Source organism: Jaculus jaculus, chromosome 1, assembly GCF_020740685.1.
Source record: "Jaculus jaculus isolate mJacJac1 chromosome 1, mJacJac1.mat.Y.cur, whole genome shotgun sequence".
Classification (NCBI taxonomy): domain Eukaryota; kingdom Metazoa; phylum Chordata; class Mammalia; order Rodentia; family Dipodidae; genus Jaculus; species Jaculus jaculus.
In genome coordinates, this window is record NC_059102.1 from 179,227,557 (window position 1) to 179,254,474 (window position 26,918).

A 26,918-nucleotide genomic window follows, 5' to 3' on the forward strand; every position below is an offset into this window, starting at 1 on the left:
AACCGGGGTCCTTAGGCTTCACAGGCAAGCACTTAACCGCTAAGCCATCTCTCCAGCCCTGGTGTGGTTTTTTGAGGTAGGGTTTCACTGTAGCTCAGGCTGACCTGGAATTCACTATGTAGTCTCATGGTGGCCTCAAACTTACAGCAATCCTCCTACCTCTGCCTCCCAAGTGCTGGGATTAAAGGCGTGTACCACCATGTCTGGCTAGCATTCTTCTAATATTTTATTTATCATGTTTATTTTTAAATTTTTATTTATTTATTTAAAAGACATGAGAGAGAGAGAGGGAAAGAGAAAGGGAGAAAGAGAGGGAGAGGAAGGGAATATGAATGGGCATGTCAGGGCCTCTAACCCCTGCAAACTAACTCCAGACATGAACTCCAGACATGTGAGTCACCTTGTGCCTCTGGCTTACGTGGGTCCTGGGGAATTGAACGTGGGTCCTTTGGCTTCGCAGGAAAGCACCTTAAGTGCTAAGAAACCTCTCTCTCTCTCTTTTTTTTTTTTTATCAATTAGAGAGAGAGGAATGAGCAGATAGATAGAGAATGGGCATACCAGGCCTGCAAGCCCTGCAAACCAACTCCAGATGCTTTTGACACCTTGTGCATCTGGTTTACGTGGTTACTGGGGAATTGAACCTGGGCCCTTTGGCCTTGCAGGCATGCACCTTAACTGCTAAGCCATCCCTCCATCCCAGAACTTGTTTTATTCCTATCTCTTGTTGGGGCTGGAGGGATGGCTTAGTGTTTAAGGCACTTGCCTGTAAAGCCTAAGGACCCAGGTTCAATTCCCCAGTACCCATGTGAGCCAAATGCACAGGGTGTTGCATGCATGTGGAGTGTGTTTGCAGTAGCTGATGGCCCTGGCGCATGCTCTCTCTCTCTCTCTCTCTCTCTGCCTTTCTATCCTTCTCAAATAAAATAAAAAAATAAAAATATTTAAAAAAAAACAAATTCTGCCATATCAATTGCAGACAATAACTCCTGCTTTTCGAACAGCTTATAAGTTTAATACAGTATCTCTTAGCTAACCCAGGATGCAGAAAAATTAAATTCCTTTCTAATTAAAATAGCATAAAAATTTAAAAACTTATGAAAAGTTAATTAATTTGTTGTATCCACTAAATAAGATGGTAAAAAAAAATAATAGTCTGGGGCTAGCTTAAAAAATCCACACATGGAAAGAATGTAAGAGCCAAAGGAAGGGTAGGACTCCTTATAGTGTACTCCTCCAGACACAAAATTGCCTAGATATCCATGACCTCACAGTACCTGACACTACCTACAGAAGACCATCATAACAGGAAAAAAAAGATCATGGAATTAAAATAAAAGAGAGACTGATTGAGAGGAGGAGGGGATATGATGGAGAATGGAGTTTCAAAGGGGAAAGTGGGAGAAGCAGAGGATCACTATGAGTTCCAGGCTACCCTGAAACTACATTGGGAATTCCGGGTTAGCCTGAGCTAGAGTTAAGCCCTACCTTGAAAACAATCCAAAAAATAAATAAATAAGAGACTGATTTAGAGGGGGAAGGGATATTATAGACAGTAGAGTTGCAAAGGGAAATGTGATGAGGGAGGGAATTACCATGGTTTATTATCTATAATTATGGAAGGCGTCAAAAAAATAAAAATAATTCAAAAGCATGGCATAGTGGTACCTGCCTATACTCCCAACACTTGAGAGGTAGAGAAAGGAGGATCAGAAATTCTAGGCTATTCCTGGTACATACAATTTAAGGTCAGCCTGGGCTACATGAGGCTGTCATAATATAAAATAAAATAAAACCTAAAATAATACTTTTAAAAAGTAAAGCTGGGCTGGGGAAATGGCTTAGAGGTTAAGGTGCTTATCTGTGAAGCCTAAGGATCCCAGCTTGATTCCCCAGGACCCATGTAAGCCAGATGTACAAGGTGGCACATGTGTCTGGAGTTTGCAGTGGCTACAGGCCCTGGTGTGCACATTCTCTATCAACCTTTCTCTCTCTCAAATAAATGAAAATAAAAATTTTTTTTTTAAATAAGTAAAGCTGGAGTAGGCCTATAAGAAACTAGTAATATAAAATTCAATGGCCAAACACTGTGGAACTCACCTGTAATCTTAACACTAAGGAGAGAGGAAGACTGCCACACTAGTTTGAAACCAGTCTAGCCTATGTAGCTAGGTCTAGGCCAGCCAAGACTATATTGCAAGACTCTCGTTTCAAAAAGAAATTTATATATACATGTACATATATACATATATTTTGTTTGTTTTTCTCAAAGTAGGGTCTAATTATAGCCCAGGCTGACTTGGAACTGTTATTCTAGATTATCTCACTCACAGTGATCCTCCTACCTCCACCTCCTAAGTGTTGGGATTAAAGGCATTTGCCATCATAACCAGCTCCAAAAAATATTTTATTTGAGAGAGAGAGAGAAAGAGAAGAGAGCGAGTATGGGCATACTGGCCTCTTGCCGCTGCAAACAAACTTCAAATGTATGTGCTATTTTGTTCATTTGGCTTTACATGGGCACTGGGGAATTGAACCTTGGCTGGCAGGGCTTTGCAAGCAAGTGCCTTTAACTACTTAGCAATCTCAGCCCCATCAAAAAAAAATTCTTTTTCAAGGTAGGGTCTCAGTCTAGCCCAAGCTGACCTGAAATTTACTATGTAGTCCAGGGTGGCCTTGAACTCATAGCAATCCTCCTTACCTCTGCCTCCCAAGTGCTGGGATTAAAGGCGTGCGCCACAACGCCAGGCAAAAATTTTTTACAGGCAGAGGAGGAGCATACGGTAACAATGGGCAGGGAGCTGGAGGCAATGAAGCAGAAGGAAAAAGCGTTGGGGTAAAAAGTAAGACGTATCCCTGAAATTCAGTCAGCTAGCAAAAATCAATACCTGCTGGCTGGAGTGGCCCCAGCCCATGCTTATTACAAGAGACTGTGGAGATGCTTCCTTAGCATCATCCAGAGCCATGTTTTACTTAAAATGGGTTTGCCAGTTAAGACTGACTCATGTGGAAGAGTTAATGGCTATAGTATTTGGATAAAGAATGTGGACAGGCAGATATCTATGTAAGCTACTATGAAAAGCAACTCTACTAATTTTTTATTTTTGTTTGTCATGGTAGGGTCTCACTTTAGCTCAGGCTGACCTGGAATTCACTATGTAGTGTCAGGGTGGACTCAAACACACAGTGATCCCCCTATCTCTGCTTCCCAAGTGTCCAGCCCATGGCTTTTAATTTTTTTTTTTTTTTTTTACTGGCATGTATCTTAAATAATTACTGACTCTTTTTGGGTTCCTTCCATTTGCCACTTAATAAGAGAAGTAGCTACTAAATTAGCATGTGTAAATTAGAGTGCTTCTTTGGTGTCAAAATGAATTGGAAATCTCAGACTTATTTTCTTGGGAATTGGAAGCTAATACTAGAATGATTACAGACTAGAAACAATAGATTCTTTGATTTACTAGATAAGGCTCTCCGTTACTCCTCAAAACAACCCACTTGAAACAGTGACAACCACCAACAGATTATAGCTAGGTTTGAATACTGTTCCTAAGGGCAGTATGCAAACATATACACCAAAAACTACCACCAACCCACAACTCACTTCCCTACCTGGGAGGGAGGAGATGTGGAAAAAGAGGTGGTACACACTTCTTGAGAATCTTCCACTGATGGGTATGTGACTCCAACTTCCTCACCAGCAGTTCTAAATTGGGAGTTAAAGAAACAGGGAATTTTATGGTGATGGCAGTCAATGTAAGTTTCAGGCAGTTTATAATGCCTGATAGCAACCTGTAAACCAATTCATTTACCCAGCATAGTCTACCAATTACTGGTGTTCTTGTGGTCTCCATGTAACTTGCTATAGAAGAAAGTGACATCATTACCATTAAGATACAAATTACCCAATCATTTTCTGAGGCCCTCTATGTACCCAGCCTTGGTGTATGTAACAGGTGACAAGAAGGGAAACTAGCCTCACTATTTCTATCAGTAAGACAAGTAGATGCTTTTGAGTAGCTGCAATGTGGGAGAGCACCTTAATTCCTCACCTGTAATTGCAGGGGTGCATGGGAGAGGAGCTGGGATAGGGACGGTCGACAAAGTGATCAATGATAATCCCCATGATAGGTGGGGTCCTCTCAAATTGCCTGTAATGTAATAAGCACATTGCAGTATTTGTTAGAATTCATTCCCAGCGCCCCTGAAGTTCTCAGAGGGCCCCTCATTTCAGTTACTACAGGTATACACAGCCTTAACATTGCTATCTCTAATATAAACCACAAACTGTGCATTCTGGACAAGCTGGCTCTAGGACATTCAAATTTTCCAGTGTGACAATGGTGCACTTTCTCTCTCAACTGTATTCTTCTAGAAAGGGTTATTTTCAGCAACAGCAAAGCAGGACTATAGATGTAGTCTTGAAGGTTTGGGGAAGGCAGGAACTTTAATTTCCTTAGATCCCAAGTCACCTCCTCACCTGGTAGACATGAATGCCAAGTTAATTCGGTAAGCACAAGATAGACTGATGGTGCCAACAGGGGTGCCCACTGTCCCAACACGAACTGTCTGGAAGCCTAGAAGAGAGAAGTTATTAGCATTCCCCCCTGGGAGAATGCTGTCATAGCTCCTACAGTTATTCCATTACAAAACCCCTGGCTTTATTCACTTAGCACTTTGAGTATGGCAGCCACAATTTCTTGTTTTTATGTTTCCCCCATTTTTCAATATTGACCAATAGTAGCAAACAGTATTTCCAGGTAAAATTACCTTGAACAAGATTAAAGAACTTCTATGAAAATTATTCAGTCATCCCTGGTTATCTCCTTGGAACAACCTATCTGCCTTATCTTTTAATTATTTGTATTATATATATTGAAGCTATGATAAGTTATGCTTTTTTTTTGTTGTTTTTGTTTCTCACGGTAGAATCTTTGGAATTACTATGTAGTCTCAGGGTGGCCTCACACACATGGTTATCTACCTACCTCTGCCTCCCGAGCACTAAGATTAAAGGCATGTACCACCATACCTGGCAAAGTTAAGTTTTTGTTTTTGTTTGTGTTTTTTTTTTTTTGTGTGTGTGCCATCACAACCAAGCCTGCCTCTGAAGCTGGGATCTTAATACATACCTTCTCCTAAGCCATTCAGCTGAACTTCCCCAAAGTATATCCTGTCAAGAAGAAAAAGAAGAAAGAAATAACAATTGCTGTTTTATTCTTAGTGCCTCTATAGGCAAAACTCACAGAAATAAACTAAACAAGTCCTAACTTCCTTATGTGCATGAACACCTCTCTCTCTGGATGAAGCAAATGCTACAACTACCTCAATTAGACTACAGGCAGGGGCTGGAGAGAGAGCACCGTTAATAAAGGTGCTTGCTTGCAAAGGCTGTCTGGTTTCAATTCCTCAATATCCACATAAAGCAAGATGCATAAAGTGGCACAAAGGTAGAGAAGAAAATGGGCACACCAGGGCCTGCACTGCAAATGAACTCCAGATACATGTGCCCCTTTGTGTATGTGGCTTTACATGGGTACTGGGAAATTTAACCTGGGCCATCAGGCTTTATAAGCAACACCTTTGACTACTCTCTCCAACCCCACTAACTTTTTTTTTAAATTGTTTGTCAAGGTAGGGCCTCACTCTAGCCAAAACTGAACTCACTCTATAGTCCCAGGCTGGCCTCGAACTCACAGCCATCCTCCTACCTCTATGTCCCAAGTGCTGGGATTAAAGGCATTCACCATCTCTCTCCCCCTCTCCCTCTCCCTCCCCCCCCTCTCTCTCTCTCACACACACACACACACACACTCTCTCTCTCTCTCTCTCTCCATATATATATGTAATATATAATATATATTAATAATATAATATATATATTATATATATATATAAAGTTAAGCACTTGCCTGTGAAGCCTAAGGACCCTGGTTCAAGGCTCAAATCCCCTGTACCCTCATGAGCCAGATGAACAAAATATAAATATAAATACAAATAATAAATAAATAAATATACACACACACACATACATATACATACATACATATATATACATACATATATATATATATATTTATATATAAATATATATATATATTTGAAGGTAGGGTCTTGCTCTAGCCCAGACTGACCTGAAATTCACTATGTGGTCTCAGGGTGGCCTCAAACCTCCTACCTCTACCTCCCCAGTGCTGGGATTAAAGGCGTGCACCACCATGCCTGGTCACTCCTTGTATTTTCATAGACTAGCTGACCAAGGAACTCCAGTGATCCACTTGTCCCCTCAATGTTGGTGTTGCAGTCATGCACATCTAGGCCTACCTTTTTTTTCTAGGTAGATTCTCATTCTAGCCCATACTAACCTGGTACTCAATATGTAGCCCAGGCTAGCCTTGAGTTCATGGCAAGCCTTCTACCTTAGTCTCCAGAGCACTGAGATTAAAAGTGTGCATGGGCTGGAGCGATGGCTTAGCAGTTAAGCGCTTGCCTGTGAAGCCTAAGGACCCTGGTTCGAGGCTTGAATCCCCAGGACCCACATTAGCCAGATGCATAAGAGGGTGCACACATCTGAGTTCATTTGCAATGACTGGAGGCACTGGTGCGTCCATTCTCATTCTCTCTCTATCTGCCTCTTTCTCTCTCTGTCTGTCGCTCTCAAATAAATAAATAAAAATAAGCATAAAAAAAGTAAATAAATAAAAGTCTGTGCCATCACACCTGGCAAACAGTACTAAGATTTTTTTTAATTAATTAATTTATTTATTTGAGAGAGACAGACACAGAAAGAAAGACAGATAGAGGGAGAGAGAGAGAATGGGTGCGCCAGGGCTTCCAGCCTCTGCAAATGAACTCCAGACGTGTGCGCCCCCTTGTGCATCTGGCTAACGTGGGACCTGGGGAACCGAGCCTCGAACCGGGGTCCTTAGGCTTCACAGGCAAACGCTTAACCACTAAGCCATCTCTCCAGCCCCAGAACTAAGATTTTGACAAATGGCTTTTGGTTGTGGGGAGCTCTTCTTACTCATCACAGTTAATGGGTTAAGAAAGTAGAAAATGGGGCTGGAGAGATGGCTTAGTGGTTATGGTGCTTGCCTGCTAAAGCCCAAGGACCAAGGTGTGATTCCCCAAGACTCACATAAGCCAGATGCACAAGGTGGTGCATGTGTCTGGAGTTCATTTGCAACAGCTACAGGCCCTGGCACACCATTCTCTCTATTTCTGTCTCTAATAAGAAAATAAAAAATAATAAAGTAGAAAATCGCTAGGTATAGGGGTACACACCTGAGCTGTACAGTGAGTTCTTAAAAAGCAAGAACAGCTGGGCGTGTGGTTCTTGTCTTTAATCCTAGCACTTGGGAGGCAGAGAGGTAGGAGGATTGCCATGAGTTTAAGGCCACCCTGAGACAACATAGTGAATTGCAGGTCAGCCTAGGCTAGAACAAGACCATATTGCGGGGGGGGGGGGGGGGGGGGCAAAAACACTTAAATTTAAAAAACAAAACAGCCAGGTGTGGTGGCACACATCTTTAATCCCAGCACCCAGAGACAGGAGGATCACTGTGAATTCGAGGCCAACCTGAGACTACAAAGTGAATTCCAGGTCAGTCTGGGCGAGAGTGAGACCCTACCTTGAAAAACCAAAAAGAAAAAGGAAAACAAAACAAAAAAAAAACCAGCCAGGTGTAGTGTGGTGGCACACGCCTTTAATCCCAGCACTACAGAGGCAGAGATAGAAGAATTGGCATAACTTCAAAGCCATCCTGAGACTACATAGTGAAATTTCAGGTCAGCCAGGGCTGGAGCAAAACCCTACCTCAAAAAACCAGGGCTGCAGAAAGCCAAGCGCCACATGTTCTCCCTCATATGGGGATCCTAGCTACAGATGACTGGGCTTCTGTGTGAGAATGAAAATACTTAGTAGCAGAGGCCAGTAAGTTGAAAAGGAGACATAAAGGGTGGAGAAAGGAAGGGAGGAGGATACTTAATAGGTTGATATTGTATATATGTAATTACAATGATTGTAATGGGGAGGTAATATGATTGAGAATGGAATTTCAAACGGGAAAGTGTGGGGGTGGGGAGGGAGGGAATTACCATGGGATATATTTTATAATCATGGAAAATGTTAATAAAAATTAAAAAAAAAAAAAAAAAAAACAAAAAACCAGGGCTGTAGAGATGGCTTAGTGGTTAAGGCACTTGCCTGCAAAGCCCAAGGACCTACGTTTGATTCCCTAAGGCCCACATAAGCCAGATGCACAAGGGGGCACATGTGTCTGGAGTTTGTTTGCAGTGGCTAGAGACCCTGGTGTGCCCATTCTCTCTCTCCTTCTTTCCCTCTCTCAAATAAATAAATAAATAAAATATATTTTAAAAAACAAAACAACAAAAACAAATGGCTGAGATGAGTGGGTAAAGTGCTTGCCTCGGAAGCGTATCCACACCTTGATTCCTAGTATCCACATAAATGCTGGGAATGGTGACAAATGCCTGTGATCCCACTGATAAGGAAGTAGAAATGGGAGGTCTCCTGAAGCTTGTGGGCTACCTAATCTAGCCTAGTTGGTAAGCTCCAGACTAAAGAAAAACTGTGTCTCAAAAAGAGATGGAAGACATTCTGAAAATTACACCCAAGGTTGTCCTATGTCCATACACACATGCCGGGGGGGGGGGGGGGGGGGGGAGGAGAAAGGAGAGAGAGAAAAGGATGGAAACAGAAGAAAAGAAAGCAACACAGCCAGGTGTGATGGCATGTGCCTTTAATCCCAGCAATCGCCCTGAGTTCAAGGCCACTCTGAGACTACATGGTGAATTCCAGGTCAGCCTGGATTACAGCAAGACTCTACCTGGCGGGGGTGGGGGGGGGGCGGGAGAAAATGGAGAGAAAAATTTCCATTATATCTCAGTAAAGGCCTAATCATTTCAATTGGGAAAACTGCAATGGAAATGTAGTAAAGACATATGGAAAATTAAGAGTTGTGAGGCTATTGCCAAGAAAGTTAAGGATGACTTGGTAAATATTCTTAGATACAGGATTTTTTCTCAATATAGCTAATAAAAGTCTCTCTTTGGCCCCTCCATCCTAGCATACTAGGTTCTACAAACCAGCTCTACACTTAAGTCAAAGGTTAAAACTAACTGCTGTCATCAATACAAAGGATTTTCAATGATTTGGAAGCCCTGAGTTTCCTGGTCTACTCTCCTACTTTCCTGTATAACCTTGACCCATCCACACTGGTGTATATGGCAATCAGAATACTGCCCTTGCAATTCTCTTTGCCTAGTTCACCTCCTCCAAGGGATTAATCCCATTTCTCAAGGTCAGAACAAATTCTTCCATCTCTATATTCTCTTACCTAATACTTCTGTGCTGGGGCTGCTATGCAGTTTTCAAATCCCACTGTTTTTTGCATGTGTATGCTTGTGTATGTATGTGTACAGGAGTGTTTGCATGTGTGTGGGTACATATATGTAAGAGGACATGTACCTATGTGTGCATGTATGTGTGGAGGCTAGAGGGAGATGTCAGGTATCTTCCTTAGGGTCTTCCTAGAGGGTCTCTCACTTGAACCCAGGGATCACCCATTAGTCTAATCTAACTAGCCAGTTTGCTATGGGAATATCCTATCTTTGCCTACCCAACAATAGGACTACAGGCAGGCTGCCACACCTACCCAAGCATTTATGCAGGTGCTGGATATCCGACCTCAGGTCCTCCTGCTTATGCAGCAATTATTACAGTTAAACATGCATCACACTTCCCCTCATTAGATGAGCCACTCCTAAATGCAGGGCTTCTGTACAGTTTCACCATACAACTAGCACAATGTTTGCACTAAAATGGAACTTGAAAATGTATTGAGATGAGTTATTTACACAAGGAAAATACTAAGATGAACTACTGACTAATTCTTTACGCCTGTGGTCAATTAACTTAACACTCAAGTCAAATTAGCAGTTTGTCAAACAAAAAAGGTTGAAATGAAGGCTGGAGAGATGGTTTAGCGAAGCGCTTGCCTGCAAATCCAAAGGATCTTGGTTTGATTCCCCAGGATCCATGTAAGCCAGATGCACAAGGTGGTGCATGAGTCTGGAGTTTGTTTGCAGGGGCTGGTGGCCCTGATGTGATTATTCCCTCTCTACCTCTGCCTGTCTTAAATAAACAGATAATTTTTTTTTAATTTCTTCTTTTTTTAAGGTAGGGTCTTGCTCTAGCCCAGGCTGACCTGGAATTTACTATGTAGTCTCAGGCTGGCCTTGAACGCATGGCAATTGTACCTTTGCCTCCCAAGTGCCGGGATTAAATGTGTGTGCTACAATGCCTGGCTTAAAATAAAATATATTTTTTTAAAAAGGTTGATCAAACTCTGAAAAAAATGAAAATAAAAAGGTTAAATTGAGCTCTGTAATAGAGAAGGCTGTGGAATCTTCCAAGGAAAGCTTGTTTATTTTATTTTATTGTGTCTTTTTTAAATTTAAATTTTATTTTTTACTTATTTATTTGAGTGAGAAAGAGGCAGGGAGAGAATGTGCAAGCGAGCAAGCAGGAAAGACCGGGTGTGCCAGGGCTTCCAGCCACTGCAAACAAACTCCAGACATATGTACCACCTTGTGCATCTGGCTGTGTGTCCTGAGGAATCGAACCTGGGTCCTCTGGCTTTGCAGATAAGTGCCTTAACTACTAAGCCATCTCTCTAGCCCTTTATTGGTCTTTTAACACAAGGTCTCACTCTATTATTGAGGATGACCATGAACTACTCATCCTCTTGCCTTTACCTCTCAAGTGTTGGGATTATAGATATACATTATACCCATAATGCCTGTCTGAAGAGTGTTTTTTAAAGAATTTTCCAACTTTGATATCTGTATGTATAGGACCTCAACATCCATTCTACAGGAATCATAGCTGCACAGAGACAAAAGGACAGTATGCCTGGTGGCTCTGAAAAGCTGAGGTTCATGAGGAAGGCTACAGAGTGATTACATAAAAGCTACAGGAGCAATACTCTAATCAACCATCTGTCCAACAGAACACTAGACAATCAACATATAATGTGACGAGGCTGATCACTGAACCAAGATAAAAATCCCCATTGCTTACCTGTACAGTATGACATATTCATGCCCCTGTTTTCTAGAGAGTCTATAGGCTGGTGTCACCCTAGTTATAGCCAGAAGAGACTTCAGCAGCAGTGACAGTCGGTTGTATACGGTGTAGGAAACTTTGATTTCTTTATCACACCTGAGGAGTACACAGATACTGTCAATATGGCCTATGAAATGCTGGAACTATGCAAATTTATTATTAAAACATGTTCTGGGGCTGGGGAGATGGCTCAGCCGTTAAAGGCACTTGCTTGCAGGGCCTGCCAGCTCAGATTCTATTTCCCAGCCATCCATGTAAAGCAGTTACAAAGCACCCTGGCATGCATGTGCAGACACACATGTATACACACAGACACACACATGCAAATAAATAAATAAAAACTTAAGCCTGGTGTGATAGCACATGCCTTTAATCCCAGCACCTGGGAGGTAGAGGCTAGAGGATCACTGTGAATTCAAGGCCACCCTAAGACTACTGAATAAATTCCAGGTCAGCCTGGACTAGAGCAAGACCCTACCTTGAAATACCATAAACAAAAAAAAAAATTTGAAAAATAGGTTCTAAGCCAGGTATGGTGGTGCACACCTTTAATCCAGCACTCAGGATGTTGAGGTAGGGGGATCACTGTGAGTTTGCGGCCAGCCTAGAACTACAGAGTGAGTGCCAGATCAGCCTGGGCTAGAATAAGACCCTACCTCAAATCCTCCCCACCAAAAAAAGCATGCTCTGATACCACTAGAGGCCTCTGCTAATACAAAGTAAGCTGAAGTTTTGCTTTTTTATGCATTAGAGAGAAATGAGCACCCAGAGGAATTGTTTTTTTCTACTTTTGAAGTAGTTATTCTAAGAAAAACAATAAATCAATATTGCATTATATATATATATATATAGATAGATAGATAGATAGATAGATATAGATATAGATATAGATATAGATATAGATATAGATATAGATATAGATATAGATAGATATATATATAATCCACATGCTGACATTGTTCAAGGTACTATCATATGAGCTATTTAATTCTGCACAGAAAACCTGGAGAAAAAAAAAATCTATTTGGTACTAAAATATTGGACCATAACCTACCACCTGCTTTTCCTTTAAAAAAAAAAAAAAGCCTCACATTTGGTGCAGGTCTTTCATCCCAGTACTTGGGAAGCCGAGGTAGAAGGATCACCATGAAATTGGGGCCAGCCAGGGACTACAGAATGAGTTCTAAATCAGCCTGGACTAGCATTGAGACCCTACCTTGAAACAAACAAACAAAAGAGAGGCTACAGAGATGACTTGCCTGCAAAGCCAAAGGACTCAGGTTCAATTCTCTAGTACCCATGTAAAAGCCAGATGCAAAAGGTGGCACATGCACCTGAAGTTCATTTGCTGTAGCTGGAGGCCCTGGTGCACTCATGGTCTCTCTTTCATCTGCCTCTTTCTCAAATAGATAAATAAATAAATAAATATTTTTTAAAGTGAATAAATAAAGCCAGGTGTGGTGGCATACACCTTTAATCCTAGCACTTGGCACAAACAGGTAGGAGGAGGATCACCGTGAGTTTGAGGCCACCCTGAGACTACATAGTGAATTCCAGGTCAACCTGGACTACAGTAAAGCCCTACCTCGAAAAACCAATAAATAAAATACCACACCACACAGATTTATCATTAAGATTTTTTCTTTTGGGCTGGAGAGATGGCTTAGCGGTTAAGCGCTTGCCTGTGAAGCCTAAGGACCCCGGTTCGAGGCTCGGTTCCCCAGGTCCCACGTTAGCCAGTTGCACAAGGGGGCGCACGCGTCTGGAGTTCGTTTGCAGAGCCTGGAAGCCCTGGCGCGCCCATTCTCTCTCTCTCCCTCTATCTGTCTTTCTCTCTGTGTCTGTTGCTCTCAAATAAATAAATTTAAAAAAAAAAAAAGATTTTTTCTTTTGCTGTGTCAGTATTTCCTCAGTTTTCCTACATACTCTTCTTGAAAACCAAACTTTCACATAGGAGGCAAACTAATCCATCCACTTTGAAGAAAACTGGGGACATAATACACATTCCAATCCAAGATAACTACAATGTGTACAAAAAGAAGTGCGGGAAATCTTACTGGATGGCTGCCACACAGAATACAGACAACATAGAACAGTCATGCTATGTGAGCTCATGAGGGATTTAATCAGAGGACTAGCTGTACTCTGGAGAACAAGAAGTCCTTTTTAGCTTTTGCTGCTACTCCTTTTCTTGTGGGGTGAGTTGCTTTGAACTAATACTCCCTCTGAAGGTCATCTCTGGGCCTGGGCTGGAAGCCAAGCACGAAGCAAATGTTAGCAAAGCTCTACAGGCTCTGCTGAGTGCTTAGAATACCCTCTGTGCATGACAACAAAGCCCTGCTTGCTTTTACACGATGGCATTTGCTTTATCCTCAGCTACCACAACCAAGTCTAAAACAGAACTCTTACCTTTCATTCATTTCAAGACACCAAATTTCCAGCTCCATGGAATCTCCCTGTACATAAGAGAAAAACAATTCAATAGTTTAAATTTACCTCATTAGCTAGGCATGGTAGTGCATACCTTTAATCCCAGCACCTGGAAGACAGGGGTAGAAGGATCACAATGAAGTTCCAAGGTATCCTGAAACTACATAGTGAATTCTAGGACAATCTACTTCTGCCTCCCTAGTGCTGGGATTAAAGGCATGTGCCACCACACCCAGCTCTGTGTGAACATTTTTAAAAAAGTGATATTTCTGGGTATGATGACTTTTTCCAGAACTTATGAGGCAGAGGTAGGAGGATTGCCCAAAGTTCGAGGCCACCCTGAGACTACATAATTAGTTCCAGGTCTGCCTAGACTAGAGTGAAACCCTACCTCGGGGAAAAAAAAAAAAAATCAAGCCAGATGTGGTGGAGCATCACTTTAATCCCAGCACTCAGGAGGTAGAGGCAGGAGGACTACCATGAGTTCAAAGCCACCCTAAAACTACATAGTGATTTCCAGATCAGCCTGGGCTAGAGTGAGACCCTAAGTCAACAAAAAGGGCTGGAGAGATGGCTTAGCAGTTAAGGTACTTGCCTGCAAAGTCAAAGGACCCAAGTTCAATTCCCCAGGACCCATATAAGCCAGGTGGCACATGAATCTGGAATAGGTTTGCAGTAGCTGGAGGCCCTACCACACCCATTCTCTCTGCCTGTCTCTCAAATAACTTTTTTTTTGTTTATTTTTATTTATTTATTTGAGAGCGACAGAGAGAGAGAAAGAGAGAGAGAGAGAGAGGGAGAGGGAGAGGGAGAGGGAGAGGGAGAGGGAGAGGGAGAGGGAGAGGGAGAGGGAGGGAGGGAGGGAGGGAAGGAGAGAGAATGGGCATGCCAGGGCCTCCAGCCACTGCAAACAAATTCCAGACATGTGCACCCCCCTTGTGCATCTTGCTAATGTGGGTCCTGGGGAATGGAGCCTCGAACTAGGATCCTTAGGCTTCACAGGCAAGCGCTTAGCCAATAAGCCAACTCTCCAGCCCAAATAATTTTTTTTTTAAAGTCCACTGGGGCTGGAGAGATGGCTTAGCAGTTTGACTCTCCAACATGCACATAAGCCGGATGCACAAGGGGGCACATGCATTTGGAGTTTGGATGCAGTGGCTGGAGGCCCTGGTGTGCCCATTATCTCTCTCACAAGTAAATAAATAAATATGCACTGAAGTCTAGTGGCACATGCCTTTAATCCTAGCACTCAGGAGTCAGAGGTAGGAGAATCATCATGAGTTCAAGGCTACCCTGAGACTACATAGTGAATTCCAGGTCAGTCTGGGAAACCCTGCCTGGAAAAAAAACAAAACAAAAACTCCACTGAGAAGTGGCTTAAGTGGTCAGCACTGATACATCTCTATCACACCTTCCAAGGCTCAGGGTCCATTGCAGAAGAGGTGGCAGAAAGAATGTAAGAGCCAAAGGAAGGGTAGAGCTCCTTACAATATACTCTTCCAGACACAAAATGGCCTGAATAACCATGATCTCACAGTGCCTGGCACTACCTACACAAGACCACTGTAATAGGAGGAAAATATGATGACATCAAAATAAAAGACAGACTGATTTAGAGGGGCAGGGTAGATGATAGAGAGTGGACTTGCGAAGGGGAAATTGGAGGAGGAAGGGAATTTTCATGGTTTATTGCCTAGAATTATGGAAGTTATCAGCAATAAAAAAAATTAAGCAGGGTGTGGTGGGCACACCTATTCAGTATTTTTTATTATTATTATTTTTTCTTTGAGAGAAAACTGGTGTGCCAGGGCCTCAGCCATTGAAATTAAATTCCAGATGCTTCTGCCACCTAGTGGGTATGTGAGACCTTGTGCTTGCCTCACCTTTGTGTAGCTGGCTTACATGGGTCCTTAGGCTTCCCAGGTAAGCACCTTAACCGTTAAACCATCTCTCCAGCCCGGTGCATGTCTTTAATCCCAGCACTTGTGAGGCAGAGGTAGACGGATCACCATGAGTACAAGGCCACCCTGAGACTACATAGTGAATTCCAGGTCAGCCTAAGCTAGAATGAGACCCTACACCTCAAAAAACCAAAAGAAAAAAAAATAAATAAAATTAATTAATTAAAATTTAAAAGTATTTAATTGGACTGGAGGCCTGCTCCATGGGAGGGAATACATGACTGATACTGAAAACATAAAACAGGGATAGTCATGAGCCCTAGGGGTGTAATGTCTGCTGTTGTCTGGCTAAATGTATATACTATGCTTATCAAATTGCCCGGTAAGCACTTCTCTTAATGTTCATACCCTTATATTAATGCTACTCTCACTTTTGGTAGAGAATCTTCTCTTTTCAGATGGCAGTGACCTTGGGATGACTCAGAAGGTATCATGGTGCTGGAAAGAAGTGACCACAGTGCTCAGTACTGCAATATCTCTATCACACCTTCCAAGGCTCAGGGTCTAATGCAGAAGAGGTGGCAGAAAGAATGTAAGAGCTAAAGGAAGGGTAGGTCTCCTTACAACATGCTCCCTCCAGACACAAAATGGTCTGGGTATCCATGACCTCAGAGTGCCTGACACTACCTACACAAGACCATCATAAGAGGAGGAAAGATCATGACAACAAAATAAAAGAGAGACTGATTGACAAGGGGAGGGGATATGATGGATAATGGAGTTTCAAAGGAGAAAGTGGGGGAAGGAGGGTATTACCATGGGATTTTTTTATAATAATGGAAGCTGTTAATAAAAATTTGGGAAAAAAATTAAAAATAAATAAAATAAAATATTTTTAAAAGTCTAGGGGTAGGGCTGGAGAGATGGCTTAGCGGTTAAGCGCTTGCCTATGAAGCCTAAGGACCCCGGTTCGAGGCTCGGTTTCCCCAGGTCCCACGTTAGCCAGATGCACAAGGGGGCGCACGCGCCTGGAGTTCGTTTGCAGAGGCTGGAAGCCCTGGCGTGCCCATTCTCTCTCTCTCCCTCTATCTGTCTTTCTCTCAGTGTCTGTTGCTCTCAAATAAATAAATAAATAAATAAATAAATAAATAAATAAATAAATAAATAAATAAAAGTCTAGGGCTGGAGAGATCACTTAGAGGTTAAGTCACTGCCTGCCAAGCCAAAGGACTCAGGTTTGATTCCCCAGGACCCACGTATGCCAGATGCACAAGGTGGCACAGGCATCTGGAGTTCATTTGCAGCAGCTGAAGGCCTTGGAATGCCCATTCTCTTTCTCTATCTGCCTCTTTCTCCTTCTCTCTCTCTCAACATAAATATTTTTTAAAAGCCCAAACAAATTTTCAAAGCTTACTACATGATGTCCTAGGCACTATATGCGGTCTTCACAATAGACTTATTTAGTTATATTCTGCCTCATTTCATAAAGAACATGAGAAGCACATAAAGATATTTAAGAGGTAAAACACCTACTGACCTTAAGAAAAGTGGTTAGAATCTGGGTGTGGTGGCGCACACCTTTAATCCCAGCATTTAAGAGGCAGAGGAAGGAGGATCACTGTGAGTTTGAGGCCACCCTGAGACTACATAGTGAATTCCAGGTCAACCTGGACTAGAGTGAAACCCTACCTCAAAAAAAAAAAAAAAAAAAAAAAAAGTGGTTACAGCACAAGCAGGAACATGTATTGACAACTAACTGCTTGCTATGTTAGGTACTTTCTAAGTAAGGATTAAAGCAAGGTGAGGGGCTATCCCAACACCTAGAAAGGAGGAATACTGACACCAGCATGGTGGCACACATCTTTAATTCCAGCATTCCGGAAAGGTGAGGTAGGAGGATCACCCTGAGTTTGAGGCCAGCCTGGGCTAGAGTGAGACCCTGCCTCCAAGAATAAGGATTATCAGTTTGGGGGCACCCTGAGCTAAATAAATAGTAAGATATTGTCTCAAAATGAAACAAAATACCATGAACCTAGGGCTGAGGGTTTTTCCCAAGAATACATGATACCCAGGGATTAATTAATGGTAGCATAGCAAAACTTTTGTTCGTTTGTTTTTGTTTTTTGAGGTAATGTCTCACTCTAGTCTAAGCTGACCTAGAATTTACTAGGTAGACTCAGGGTGGCCTCGAATTCACGGCGATCCTCCTACCTCTGCCCCCCAAGTGCTAGGATTAAAGGTGTGTACCACCACACCCAGCCACAGCAAAACTATTAACAAGAGCTCTAACTTTTTCAGAAAATGGTAAGTTTGGAGTGGCAAGGACCAGCAATAAGGCTGAAAAATAAGTAGGAATGAGAGGGTAAAGAGCCCTGTGTACCAAGTAAGGACACCATTTTGACCATAGGTTTACCTCAGAAGTCTTGAGTGAGATCTCCACACACATAGAGCGACCCACAGCAGGCAGCTGTCCTGACAGTGCCTTCTTTGCTTCATGTGTAACCTCTGGGATATCTTTAATTGCTAAATTAAACTAGAGAACAGAGATGTCTGTGTGAAACACTCTCAAGGAACATTATGAGAATACAGAACAGTGTAGAATCTATGAAACGACTGCTTTAGCTGATTAAGTAACACACCAATTTGCTTCTTTCTTCATAGGAGACAGACAGCATGCACTAACACCCCAAATATCAGGATGAAGATTAATTTCCACTGCAAAGACTGGCTAACAAGATATATTTTGTCTTCTCAGGACTAAGCCTTACAGCTGAACAGAAGAAAAGCCAAGAACCAAATAAATCCAAGACAATTTTTATAAGGAACAGCCTTTACAAATGAATGTATAAAATCTTATCAGATATTTTAATATCAGATTTAGCAATTCAATAAATAGTGTATCTGCCTTAGTACAGCACTTGAGAATTTTATAGTCATTCTTTATGAGAAACATTATAGTACATATATCTATTAGCAAAGAATAGAAATTTGGGGCTGGAGAGATGGCTTAGCGGTTAAGTGCTTGCCTGTGAAGCCTAAGGACCCTGGTTCAAGGCTCCATTCCCCAGGACCCATGTTAGCCGCATGCATCTGGAGTTGGTTTACAGTGGCTGGAGGCCCTGGTATGCACATTCTCTCTCTCTCTCTCTCTCTCTCTCTCTCTCTCCCCCTCCCTCCCTCCCTCCCTCCCTCCCTCTTTCTCTGTCTGTCGCTCTCAAATAAATAAATAAAAATTAAAAAAAAATTAAAAAAAAAATAGAAATTTTACCCAATCTGAACCCGTTGGGGAAGAAGATGAACGAGTGCAAATCTTTTCACCAAGTCGAGCCTGAACAATCACCTGGACAGTCTGAAAACACAGAAACAAATGGTTTAGATCCCTAACACTAGGAAATGAAAAGAAGGAAAAGGAATCTAAATTGACTTGGCTCCTTGCCAGAGTAATATTTTGCCAATGCTGGGTTAAATAATGCCAGTTAATCATACATCTGGACTAGAAAGATGGCTTAACAGTTAACACACTTGCCTGCACAGCCTAAGGATCCAGGTTGAATTCCTCAGTACCTACATAAGCGATATGCACACAAAAGGTGGTGCATGTGTCTGAAGTTCATTTGCAGTGGTCAGAAGACCCTGCTACACCCATTCTAGGTGCTCCTCCCTCTGTCTCCCTCAACATAAGTAAATAAATAAATAAAATCATAAATCTACTTTAGAAAAGTACAGAATAAGAGGAAACAGTAAGACATTATACATACAAAAATAATATCATTCTTGAGAGTGGTGTCAGCCAATGAGAGAAAGTTTAATTTGAGGCTTGGAATATTCTCACATGGCAGAAGAAAGATGCACATGGTGCCCAGGATGTTCATAAGAAGTAAGTCCAAATGTGGGTTTAAATATCCAATGACATGCTAGGCATGGTGGCACATGTCTTTGATCCCAGCACTCCGGAGGCAGAAGTAGAAGGATTACTGTGAGTTGAGTGAGACCAGTCTGAGACTACATAGTGAATTACAGATCAGCCTGGACTAGAATGAGACCCTGCCTCAAGAAATTAGTAAAAAAAAAAAAAAAAGAGAGAGAGAGAGAGAGAAAACAAGGAAGAAAGGAGGAGGGAAGAGGGAGGAGGGAGGAGGGGAAGTAGTAGTAGTAGAGGGGCTGGAGGGAGAGGTCAGCAGTTAAAACACTTGCCTACAAAGCCTAACTAACGTTCAGGGTTTGTCTGATTCCCCAGTACCCATGTAAAGCCATGCACAAAATGACATCTGGAGTTCATTTGCAACAGCTAGTGGCCCTGGTGCTCGCTCTTTCTCTAAGGTCACCCTGAGACTACACAGTGAATTCCTGGTCAGTCTGGGCTAAAGGAGACTACCTCGAAAACCAAACCTTAAAAGAAAGCAGAGCATGGTGGCGCACACCTTTAATCCCAGCACTTGGGAGGCAGAGGTAGGAGGATTGTCATGAGTCTGAGGCCACCATGACACTATATAATGAATTCCAGGTCAGCCTGGGCTACAGGGAGAACCTACAAGTGCCTAAGGGTATAAATGAAACACATCGTGGGTATATTTTTGGTTTTTTGAGGTAGGGTCTCACTCTGGTCCAGGCTGACCTGGAATTAACTCTGTAGTCTCAGGGTGGCCTTGAACTCACAGTGATCCTCCTACCTCTGCCTCCCGAGTGCTGGGATTAAAGGCGTGTGCCACCATGCCCGGCTATTACATTGTTTCTTGTATCTTTACAGCAACAAGAAAAACAACTAAGGGCTGGAGAGATTGCTCAGTGGTTAAGGCTCTTGCCTACAGAGCCTAACGACCCACATTCAATTCCTCAGTGCCCACACAAAGCTGGATGCACAAAGTGATGCATGCATTTGGAGTTCATCTTCAGTGGTTGGAGGCCCTAGCATACCCATTCTCTTTCTCTCTCTCCTTACAAATAAATAACAGTACCTTTAAAACAATTGGCCATTATAGTGTTGGTTGAAACTTTGGGAAAGATGCCAAAAAGTTGCCCATTTCAGCTCAGTCTTTGTTCCCACCCCAGCAGAACAGACTGTGCCATTAACCTGGCATAACAGTTTGACATTCTACAAACAGCCCTGAAAAATAACTTTTGAACAAATAGCTGTAGAAAACTCAAAGCTACTTTTTAGTTCCACCCCCATACTTCACAGTTTGGTTTACAGCAGACAGAAGTATCCCTTACGATGGGCAAGCTGCAAGCTGTTGTGCTACATTCCCAAAGAGGGCTCTCTAAAAGGAGAAGCGCAGAAATTATTTATAGCTGTTTCCAGCTCAAGAGAATGAACATATTACCTTCAGGGCAAAAAATTTAATAAATTTGTCCAGGTCCTTTCTGTCCTGGGAACTGAGATCAGTTTCCATTGCCTATAGAAATCTGTAATGAAAAAAACAAAGACATGATGAAAATGTAACCGATAGCTTCAAATACAGATTTATGTAAAGGTATAGAGATAATAGCCCACCAGCTGTAGGATACTCATGAGAAGTAGGTGGGATGATATTTCTTTTAGCTTAAGATACTAAAGCAGAAAATTTTAAGATACTATCTCTTGTGGCAGCAGAGAAGGTACAATGGCTAAAGGCACTTGCTTGTAAAGCCCAACTAACAGCCCAGTTTCAGTTCCTCAGTATCTACGTCTAACCAGATGCACAAAGTAGCACATATGTCTGGAGTTTGTTTGCAGTGGCAAGAGGCCCTGGCACATCCATTTTCTCCCTCTTTGCTTGCAAATAAATAATAAAATTTTACAAAATTTTTAGAACTTAATTTTTTAAAAAATTTTTATTTATTTATTTGAGAGCAACAGACACAGAAAGACAGATAGAGGGAGAGAGAGAATGGGCGTGCCAGGGCTTCCGACCTCTGCAAACGAACTCCAGATGCGTGAGCCCCCTTGTGCATCTGGCTAATGTGGGACCTGGGGAACCAAGCCTCGAACCGGGGTCCTTAGGCTTCACAGGCAAGTGGTTAACCGCTAAGCCATCTCTCCAGCCCAATTTTTTTTTAATTATTACAGAATGAGAATGGGTGCACCAGGGCCTCTAACCACTGAAATGACCTCCAGATGCATGCACCACCTGGTGCATCTGGTTTACATGGGTACTGAGGAATCAGACCTAGGTCCTTAGGCATTTTGCAGGCAAGTACCTTAATTAATCACCAAGCAATCTCTCCAGGCCTTCTTGAATTTTTTTTTTTTTTTTTGAGGTAGGGTCTTGCTCTAGCCCAGAATGACAGTCTCTCAGGCTGGTCTAGAACTCACAGCAATCCTCCTACCTCTGCCTCCTGAGTGCTGGGATCAAAGGTGTGCGCCACCACACCTGGCTACTGTAACTTTTTCTAAACAAAATGAAACTTGAAAAAGTTAATAAATTGTATGAAAAAAAATTAAAAAAAAATACTGTCTCTTGAAAATAACTTCCACATGAACAGCTATATCTAGAAACCTAATACATTTTACCTGATTCTAAAACTCTGAGCTTGAAACATAGCTTATATGTTAAAACTGTTTCATTACTCAAAACATTTAGAAGTGTATGCGTGTCTATGTATGCCTATTTATTTATTTATTTATTTATTTTGAGGTAGGGTCTCACTCTATCCCAGGCTGACCTGGAATTCACTAAGTAGTCTCAGGGTGGCCTTGAACTCATGGTGATCCTCCTACCTCTGCCTCCCGAGTGTGTGTTTAAATTTTTGAAGCAGGGTATTACTGTAACCCAAGCTGATCTGGAATTTACTCTACAGTCCAGTTTGACCTAGAACTCACAGTAATCCTCCTTCCTTGGCCTTCAAAGCAGAGGGATTAAAGGTGTAAACAACCACACCCAGCTCTAGAACTAAACATTTTATTTATTTATTAGAGAGAGAAAAAGAGAAAGGCAGATAGAGAGAATAAGCATGCCAGGGCTTCTAACCACTGCAAACAAACTCCAAAAGCATGTACCACTTAATACATCTGACTTTACATGGTACTGGGGAAATCAAACCTGGGTTCTTAGGGTTTGCTGGCAAGCACCTTAATGGCTGAACCATCCCTCTAGCCCAAGACTAAACTTAAAAATATTTTTTGTTTATTTTTATTTACTTATTTATTTATTTGAGAGTGCAAACAGAGAGAAAAAGGCGGGAGTGGGGAAGGAGAGAATGGGTGCGTCAGGGCCTCCAGCCACTGCAAATGAACTCCAGACCCACACGCCCCCTTGTGCATCTGGCTAACGTGGGTCCTGGGGAATAGAGCCTCCAACCAGGGGTCCTTAGGCTTCTTAGGCAAGCACCTTAATCACTAAGCCATTTCTCCATCCCAAGACTAAACTTTAATGAGATAAAACTTTGCTAAAACAACACAAATGAGTTAATCTGCAATATTGTAATTTTGAAAGCTCCAGACCCATTCTGAGAAACTTATGACCTGAAAACCTTTTTTTGCAGAAAACACATATAGAAACTTATACTGAAAAAAAAAAGGGAGGGGCTTGAAGGATGGCTTAGCAGTTAAAACATTTGTCTGCAAATCCAAAGGACCCAGGTCCGATTCCCCAGAAACCAACTAAGCCAGATGCACAAGGGGGTGCATGCGTCTGGAGTTTGTTTGCAGTGGCTGGAGCCCTTGTGCACCCATACTCTCTCCCTCTCTTTCTCCCTCTTTCTCTCTGTCAAACAAAAATAAAATAAAATAAAATATTAAAATCTTAAAAAATTCGGGTATGGTGGCCTTAAATCCAGCAATTGGGTGGCAGAGGTAGGAGGATCACCTTGAATTCAAGGCCACCCTAAGTCTACATATTCCAGGTCAGCCTTGGCTACAGCAAGACCTTACCTTAGAAAAAAGAAAAAAAGAAACCCATATAATGTCACAAGAGTTTATGGATTTCACAAAGCACATTAGTGCCCACTCCCCGGGGTGAAGCAGTTTAAACTAGTTTGAGATGTGCCAGTTATGAAGAATAAAATATTTAGGAAAAAAAGAGCATGGACAAAGACATGTAAGTAATAGCCAAATGGGTTTAGGAATGCTCAGTATTTGTTTTCCACTGGGGCTGGGAGTGGACAAGGAAGCAGTATGGTTGGTAAGGGCTGGACCAGTCTGGAATGCAATGCTTCAGTCTGATGTGCCAGAGATACAAACTCCTTCAAGGATTATGAGAAAAGTGGTCTCATCAGAACAATAGCTCTGAGGCAGTGGGGGGGGGGGCATACTATGTAGACTGATTCAGCAGTATGGGAAGCACAGATGCCAGTTAGGTCCTTGGCAAAGATTCCAGCTGTGGTCAAGACTAAAATTCTAGCAGACATGGTATTAAAACAGTATGACTGGGAGATATTTTAAGGAATGGCTGACAGTATTTAAAGACTGACTGAAGAAAGGGCATATAGGGGTACCAGGGCTGTAGGAGTGGATAACTGAGAGGCACGTTTAATAGGATTTCATTTAAGAAAAGAGAAGCCAGAGAGTAACTGTTTTTTTGTTTGTTTGCTTGTTTGTTTTGTTTCCAGGCAGGGTCTCACTCTAGCTCAGGCTGACCTGGAATTCACTATGTAGTCTCAAGGTGGCCTCAAACTCAAGGCGATCCTCCTACATCTGCCTCCTGGGTGCTGGGATTAAAGGTGTGCACCACCACCATGCCTGGCCCTTGCTCTGATATTTTAAAAATTATTTAAATTTATTTATTTATTTGTATTTATATATAAAGTGATCCTCCTACCGCTGCCTCCTGAGCCCTGGGATTAAAGGAAAACAAGGGTAACTGGTTTTAAGGAAAGAAATAAACAAAAGAAGAGCTGAAATAGGAAACAAAGTTTTTCACATATAACTTGCATGATGGGAATGCACAATTCTTATATTTTGATGTGTATGTACCCAGACAGACACAATACAGATCATGTTATAGAATATTCTAGTAGAAAGCTCCTTTAGTCAATAAAGTCACCAAAATGTAACCATTGCTCTGATATTATTTTTTTCTTTTTTCAAGGTAGGGTCTCACTCAGGCTGACCTGTAATTCACTCTGTATTCTCAGGGTGGTCTCATACTCAGGCAATCCTCCTACCTCTGCCTCCTGGGTGCTGGGATTAAAGGTACACGCCACCACGCCTAGCCCTTACTCTAATGTTTTTAAAAACTAGTTTTTTTATTTATTTATTTGTGTTTATATACATATATGTGTATGTCTGGGTATACACATGCCACAGCATGTGAATGGAGTTCAGAGGTCAACCTCAGGTGCTAGTTCTTTCCTTCCACTTTGTTGGTCTGTTGTTTGCTGCTGCAAAGGCCATTAGCTTGTCCTGAAGATTTGAGATCCTCCTGCCTTTCATTGCTGTAGGCGTGTTTACTTTACCTGGGTGCTAGAGAATTGAACTCCATTTGCCAGGCTTGCACAGCAGGTGCTTTTAAGCAATGAGCCATCTCCTCCAGCACTCTGATTTTATTTACTTATTTATTTGTTTTGTTTTTTCAAGATAGGGTTTAACTCTAGCCCAGGAGAACCTGGAATTCACTATGTTGTCTCAAGGTGCCCTCAAATTCACGGAGATCCACCTATCTCTGCCTCCCAAATGCTGGGATTAAAGACATGTGCCACCATGCCTGGCTTGGCTCTGACTTTTTAAAAAAAAATTTGTTCTCGGTGGAAAGATGACTTAGTGGTTAAGGTGCATGCCTGCAAAGCCTAAGGACCCAGGTTCAATTCCCCAGGACCCATGTAAGCCAGATACACAAGGTTAAGCTGGGCATGGTGGCGCATGCCTTTAATCCCAGTACTCGGGGGGTAGAGGTAGGAGGATTGCTGTGACTTGGAGGCCACCCAGAGACTACACACAGAATTCCAGGTCAGCCAAGACTACAGTGAGACCCTACCTCAAAAAACACAAAAAAGAAAAAGAAAAAGAAAAAGGAAAAAAAACTTCTGGCAAATAGATGCATAAGGCCTGGAGTTCATTTGCAGTGGCTGAATGCCCTGGCATGCCCAATCTCTCTCTATCTGCCTCTTTCTTTCTCTCTCCCCAATAAATAAGTTTAAAATTTTTTTATGTATCTATTTGCAAGCAGACAAAGACACAGAGAAGTGTGGCATGAAAACACACACCTTGAATCCCAACACTCAGGAGGCACAGGTAGGTGGATTGCTGTGAGTTTGAGGTTACTCTGAGACTACATAATGAATTCAGAGCAAGACCCTACCTTGAAAAAAAACCAAACAAAACAAAAAGACAGAAAAAGAGAATGAGCATGCCAGGACCACTAGCTCTTGCAAATGAATCCAAATGGATGTGCCACTTTGTGCATCATGTTTTACTTAGGTATTGGGGAATCAAACGTGGGTTGTTAGGCTTTGCTGAGAAATTTGTCTAGTACTCTTTTTTAAAAAATATTTTTAGGGCTGGAGAGATGGCTTAGCAATTAAGGCCCTTGCCTACAAAGCCCAAGGACCCAGGTTTGATTCCCTAGTACCCACGCAAGCCAGATGCACAGGGTGGCACATACATCTGGAATTCATTTGAGGTGGCTAGAAGCCCTGACATGCCTATTTTCTCTCTTTCTCTAGTAAAGTAAATAAATAAATTAATTAATTAATTAATTTTGGCCAGCCATGGTGGACCTTTAATCTCAGTACTCAGGAGGTACAGGTAGGAAGATCATCACGAGTGCAAGACCACCCTGAGACTACTTAGTGAATTCCAGGCCAGCTTGAGCTAGAGGGAAACCCTGTTTTGAAAATCCAAATAAAATAGGATAAATAAATAAACTTAAAAATTAATTACTGAGGGCTGAAGGGACAGCTTAGCAGTTAAGGTGTTTGCCTGCAAAGCCAAAGGACCTAGGTTCAATTCCCCAGGACCCACGTTAGCCAGATGCACGAGGGGGTGCACACGTCTGGAGTTCGTTTGCAGTGGCTGGAGGCTCTGGCACACCCATTCTCTATTTTTCTGTCAAATAAATAAAATAAAATAAAAATTAATTATTTTAAAAAATAAAGATAAGCCAGGCTTAATCTCAGTACTCGGAAGGCAGAGGTAGGAGGATTGCCATGAGTTTGAGGCCACCCTGAGACTACAGAGTGAATTCCAGGTCAGCCTGAGCTAGAGTGAGACCCTACCTTGAAAATAAAATAAAAATAAAAAATAAAAACATTTTTATTGTGCTCGGGAAATGTGGAAGCAGTTAAAGGTAGTTGACTGCAAAGCCTGACAGCCTGGGTTCAATTTCCCAATATCCACATAAAGCCAAGGCAAAAAGTAGCGCACATTTCTGGAATTCATTTGCAATGGCAAAAGACCCTGTATGCCCATACTCTCTCATATTTATTTGAGAAAAGCTAGAAATGGTGTGCAGACCTTTAATCCCAGTACTTGGGAGGGAGACGTAGGAGGATCACCATGAGTTCACGGCCACCCTGAGACTAGAGT

General features: G+C 42.1%; 1 protein-coding gene across 9 annotated transcripts in view; it reads right to left on the reverse strand.

The window, feature by feature from the left end:
- Atg13 (autophagy related 13) overlaps positions 1-26,918 on the reverse strand; it is a 61,950-nt gene that overhangs the window by 17,738 nt on the left and 17,294 nt on the right. For all 9 annotated transcript variants that reach the window (XM_045133338.1, XM_045133329.1, XM_045133324.1 and 6 more), the window contains 9 exons: positions 20,800-20,881; positions 18,747-18,827; positions 17,892-18,011; positions 13,557-13,603; positions 11,103-11,243; positions 5,131-5,171; positions 4,479-4,575; positions 4,051-4,149; positions 3,611-3,704 (listed from right to left, as the gene is read on the reverse strand). In XM_045133338.1, coding sequence (XP_044989273.1) covers positions 3,611-3,704; positions 4,051-4,149; positions 4,479-4,575; positions 5,131-5,171; positions 11,103-11,243; positions 13,557-13,603; positions 17,892-18,011; positions 18,747-18,827; positions 20,800-20,868 — 789 coding nt within the window. In that variant the 5' untranslated portion in view covers positions 20,869-20,881. The remainder of the gene's footprint in view (positions 1-3,610; positions 3,705-4,050; positions 4,150-4,478; positions 4,576-5,130; positions 5,172-11,102; positions 11,244-13,556; positions 13,604-17,891; positions 18,012-18,746; positions 18,828-20,799; positions 20,882-26,918) is intronic.